The sequence below is a fragment of the Sphaeroforma arctica genome (genome assembly GCF_001186125.1).
Source record: "Sphaeroforma arctica JP610 unplaced genomic scaffold supercont1.868, whole genome shotgun sequence".
Classification (NCBI taxonomy): domain Eukaryota; class Ichthyosporea; order Ichthyophonida; genus Sphaeroforma; species Sphaeroforma arctica.
The window spans coordinates 29789-34934 of record NW_014039690.1 but is presented as its reverse complement, the minus strand read 5'-3'; the positions used below and the strand labels follow the sequence as shown (position 1 = coordinate 34934).

The 5146-nt window shown below is 57.1% G+C and overlaps 3 protein-coding genes across 3 annotated transcripts; all 3 read left to right on the top strand.

The window, feature by feature from the left end:
- Nucleotides 1-206: 206 nt before the first annotated feature.
- On the top strand, nucleotides 207-1720 carry SARC_09000 (hypothetical protein; the record flags this gene model as incomplete). Its single annotated transcript, XM_014297010.1, has 2 exons — nucleotides 207-398; nucleotides 770-1720. Coding segments are annotated over 2 exons (1143 nt in total), but the record flags the coding sequence as incomplete, so codon positions are not given.
- Nucleotides 1721-1805: 85 nt separating this feature from the next.
- Nucleotides 1806-4250, top strand: SARC_08999 (hypothetical protein; the record flags this gene model as incomplete). Its single annotated transcript, XM_014297009.1, has 1 exon — nucleotides 1806-4250. The coding sequence occupies one exon, from the start codon at nucleotides 1806-1808 to the stop codon at nucleotides 4248-4250; it is 2445 nt and encodes an 814-aa protein (XP_014152484.1).
- Nucleotides 4251-4293: 43 nt separating this feature from the next.
- On the top strand, nucleotides 4294-4971 carry SARC_08998 (hypothetical protein). The gene has a single exon (XM_014297008.1). It carries the CDS (start codon nucleotides 4315-4317, stop codon nucleotides 4765-4767), a length of 453 nt encoding a protein of 150 aa, XP_014152483.1. The 5' UTR covers nucleotides 4294-4314; the 3' UTR covers nucleotides 4768-4971.
- Nucleotides 4972-5146: the final 175 nt, after the last annotated feature.

Here is a 5146-nt window from a genome sequence, read left to right as displayed (position 1 = left end):
CGTTTGTACAAGTATTTCTGTGTGTGTGTACAGCCCAGTTAATATCTAAACTGACCCATTCTGTCTGCTCTAGAATGAAGCACACTTGGTCTTAGAAGTCTTAGGTTTTAGAGGTTTGGGATTCAAGGGTTTAGGTCTCATCGACACACTACCCGTTCGCGATGTGTTGATCACTTATCCGTCGTCATGGCAACCGCTCCACACAGGCACTCTGGACCGCTTTCCGCAAGAGCAAAGAAAAAGAACACGACTCACAGACCAAGCCCAAGTCAAAGGGCTTTCTGAGTGATCTCAAGGCGTCTCTGTTCTCCAATGATTCGTTTGCCCCCGTCAGTAAACTGCTGAACGCAGCACACACCGCCGACAGTCCAGATGAACGTGACAGAGTCGTCAGAGAGGTGTGTGCACGGGCGTGGGAGTACGGGTGTCTAGAGACTGTTGGTATTGGCATTTGAATGAATAAGAGAGATGTTATGGGGGTTGTTGTGGCCGTGTTCACATCACCTGTGGCCGGATGGCTCATACGCTAAACTGAATATATACTGAGCAGCTCATTCATTGTTTTCTTTGAAGGTGTGTGTATGTGTATCGTGTGCGAATATATACGCCCATCGTTAGCAACCCCTTTGCACAATCCAACAACGTGCGCGTGTACCAATTTTCTTTCACTAGTTCTGTACCCACTTCTACCGTTCTTATACCCACTTCTACCGTCCTTATACCCACTTTTTTCGTCCTTACACCTACCTCTCTACGTCTACCTTCCCAGGCGGGAGGGTACTTCGCCGAAGACAAACTAGCAGGACTATTCACGCGCACTCGGTGCATAGGCAATCCCAAGTTCAAACAGAAGTACCGTGGGCTGTCCTGTATTCCCGAGGTGGCCGTGTTCGACACCCGCACCAGCGCCACAGACGTCTACATCACATTGGGGTGTGCCAGTGTGTTTGAGGTCATGAGTGTGGATGAGTTAGGGGAGGATCTGCGCAACCAACGTCTGGGCAGCCAAGACCCTAGCATGATAGCTGAGCACATGGCCCGTCGCATAGTCGGGGCGCACCACACGGACGAGGATGTCAGTCTGATTGTGCTGCACTTCAATGCCGCCGGGAACGTCCTCCCCCCGCCCTTGCCCCTACCTCCACCTGTGGCACGGTCCTCTTTGGCCGTGCATGGGCTTCTGTCGCCACAGACATCGGCTGATGTATCAGCAGAGCAGGCGTATACCACGCAGCAGCTGGCCTTGGCAGAAAGTGAGCCCAAGGATGTCAGCGACGCGAACCCAGACACACCGACTCACGCTACGTACACACACAGTGGCACTGTACCTGAGCACGGAAGTGGGCAGGAGGAACCCCACAGGCGAAGCAAAGGACGGGTACGGTACAAGCACACAGAGAGCTATGGCGATACCAACACCAAGCCCGCGGCTGGGGGGGCGTCAGTCAGTGGGAAGAGACAGCTGGTGAGGGCCAACACTTCAGGCAGTGGGGGGGGGGAGGACAGAGAGGGACAAGCGCACACACGAGGAGAGATATGCACACACACGGGAGACACACCAGCCACAGCCACAGCCACAGCCACAGTCACGGGCACAGGGCATGTACAAGCCAGGCAGCCCGCACCTGTACGGCACAGCATCGCCTGCGAGTGTACACGCGCTGATTGCGAAGAACAACAAGCAGATCCCATCACGCCGAGGGTCGGGGGACAGAAATGACCTGTCCCACACAAAGACAGGTGCAGGTGCAGGTGCAGGTGTACCCGTGACTCGGAAAAAGAGTGGGGATGCCATATCAGAGACCATGCACACTGACAGTGGTGAGAGGAAAGCCAGTGGAGGTGCCGTGCGCATACGCAAGCGACGGCCCAACTCAGCCAACGCCAACGAACGAACCATCAAAGCAATGTCTGTCAGTACCAACAGAGCCGAGGCCCAGGCAGCGGGCGTGGGAGGCAGCGCGGTGAGAGGGGCCACTGCCAAGCCAAACACACCGAGCCAGCAACCCGCGCGGAATAGCACCACGAACCCTAGAGCGCCAAATAACGCCAACTCTGTCACGCCAAATAACGCCAACTCTGTCACGCCAAATAACGCCAACTCTGTCACGCCAAATAACGCCAACTCTGTCACGCCAAATAACGCCAACTCTGTCACGCCAAATAACGCCATGGCTACCACCAGTCCCAGACGCGACCGTGCAAGACACACACGAGATGTGGGGGATGGCGGTGATGGAGACAGTCATACACGTGTCGGTATTGACACCGTCAGTCTGGACGACGCTATAGTCGCGGCCCAGAAAGAGATTGAGGTGCTGAGGGCCGATGAGCGGGGCAAGTACTCCAAGTACACCCAACCAGGTGCAGGTGCAGGTGCAGGTGCAGGGACAGATCTCACCGATGGGAGTGGTGCAGGGGTGTGTGAGGGCGTTGCGACGGATTTCAGTGTGGCCAAGAACGACTACGCAGCGGAGACGAAAGGCTCTGACGAAGACACCAGAAGCACGCACTCAGCAACCAGCACCACCCAGCGCCTCAGCACACCTCTGATTGTGCAGGCCCCACCCCTGGACATGATCACAACAGACCCGCCCGAGACACCCAACACCCCCGCCGACAACACGTGTATTTACGGCCTCACAGACGGCATGGACACTCTGGCGCTGCACGTGGCAGCGGCGGCGCTCACGGATACGGAGAGTGTGATAGACACCCCCAGTGTGCGCAGCAGTGTACATAGCATGGACTTAGAGGAGTTGCTGGGGGGTGGGGTGGGGACGGGTGCACTGGAGTCTGTAGATGATCTGGCGGATATCAATGTGCATGCGATGGATCCGGAGATTGCGGAGAGGCTGATACCGCGGGCAAAGACACCGTCGCTGAAGGAGAAGGTTGCTAGGGGCGCCATACCTACACGTGTGGTTGCTAAGGTGAGCGACACCGGCACATCATCCTCGAGGACAGGTGACACCGACGCCACCAATGTGAGACGCCCACGCAGGCAACGGACTGCCGAGACGACTGAATTGGGCCACAGCCACAGCGTACGTGGCGAAGGCTCCGATAGTACGACTGTGAGTGTGAGAAAGGGGTCTCAGGTGAAAGGGCCGGAGGGGAGTGTGCGTGGCGCAGGTGGCGACAGTACGGTAGTGTCGAGTGGGGGGGTGAGCAGGAACAGAATGGCGTCGGTCACTCCCCCGCACTACCGCATGCGACGCGTGCACGCTGAGGTGTCGACTCGAGGAGGTGTCTCTGAGCACGCCCCGGAACCACAGCCAAGGCCACCGCGCTCAGCCCAGCCACAGCCACAGACACAGACACAGACACAGACACAAACACAGACACAGAAACAGACACAGACACGAGCACTGCCGTCACCATCACAGGCGGTAGGCTCGAACAGTCTGGATAGTGTGGAAGGTCTGATCATATCACGAGATGCCAGCCGCAACAGCCTCACAACCCACTCTCAGTCGGGCTCGACCGCAGAGGAGTTGGGTGGGGACCCCGGTTGCCATGACGACGAGAGTCATCGGTACACACCCATGTACGCACACACGCCTAGCCAACTCCAGCCGTGTGGGGAGAGCGAAGTGTTGGAGCTGGAGATGCAGGAACGTCCCGCTACACCCGGCGGACAGGCCACACCCGCACGACTGGTGGCACGGTCACCCAGACAGGTGGTGGTCAGTGCCAATAGGGGCATGGGAGCACACGCGTACAGCAACAACAGCAACTACAACAACAATAATAGTAATAGCAACAACAACAGTATCAGTATCAGTGTGAATGCGAATGCAGGCGTACTCACCCAGCCGAGCTCAGAGACGAGCTTGCCTGTGAGTGGCCAGGGTGTGGCGAGCGGTGGCAGCCGCACCGGCTCGAAGATTGCGGTCATGCGCCGCGTCACGCGAGACAGTCGAAGCGGTGGCTACGACACGTCCGAACTAGACACGGACTCAGCAGGGCTCAGTGGGGGGGGCGCCAGCGCGGAATTTGATTGGACGATAGACGACAGCATGAGTATCATGGGTGACGTCACCAGCGTCAGTGGCCGGCAGCCGGTAGTCCTCAAGTCACGTCAACAGGTGACGGTGCGGATGGGGTCTGCACGCAGCAAGGGCACCACTCCGGCGGGAAAAGGAACCGCCAGTCCGTCGCAGGTGCGTAGTAGTGTGCACGTGGGGGGGGGGCACTGGGAATGCTGGGAAGGGGCAGGGCAGCAGTCAGACGAAGCTGTACAGTGAGAGTGTGGACCGGGAGAGCCCGCCCACCACGCGCAAGTCACCACGCAGCAGCCGCCACACGCACATGCACACGCACACGCACACACAGACACACGCACATACACATGAGGAGGGTGCGCCAGGCATGGGTACAAGCACAGCCACAGCCACAGCCACAGCCACAGGGATACGGCACAAGACGTCTACGCGCACCTCCAGTCGAGACACGTCTAGTAGACCCTCCAGCGGCCTCAGTATGAAGAGCAGCGGTGTACGGGATGGCAGGCGGTTTACCACTAGAACGCCTAACACACCCGGCACACCGGATTTAACGGACTTAGAGCTTTATCCAGAACTCAAAGCGGTGGCGCGCAAAGTGAGTGCGCTCAAGCACACGCCGTGGGTGGAGGGGAAGGAGTGTATGGCGTGTGAGGCGGAGAGACTGCGGAAGACGCAGCGCAAGACAAAGGATGGCAGCTACAGCCGAGGGTCACGCGAAAGGTACACTTCGGCCTATCGGAAGAAGGCGGTGGTCTGAGAGGGGTTATATTCGGTTTTAGGGTTTTTGGAAACCCTATGCCAGCTGGCAACTGTGCCGATTTCAGGTTGAACCACAACAGATGTGCGTTTACAGGGATAGAGTGTGCTGGGCGAATGATGGGGGGAAGGTATAGACAGAACGAAACAACCAGAGACCGACTGAAAACTCTACCGCGATAAATGTATAAGGCGAGAGTGGTGGTCTGAGTCGTGTCTTGTCCACTGATTTGTTCTCAAGAGGCTATCATACACAATGGATTCGCCTCGCATACATTTTCCTCTCATGTGTTGCTACCGACAGTAATCTAAGGTTTCTAGAGTTTCACTACTTCCATACAAGTATTTAGGGTTTCATGCCAGTCATATATTCATGTATA

Bases quoted from the DNA above. Each gene is read 5' to 3' on its own strand.
- SARC_08998 (XM_014297008.1), top strand. From the start codon at position 4,315: ATGCACACGCACACGCACACACAGACACACGCACATACACATGAGGAG.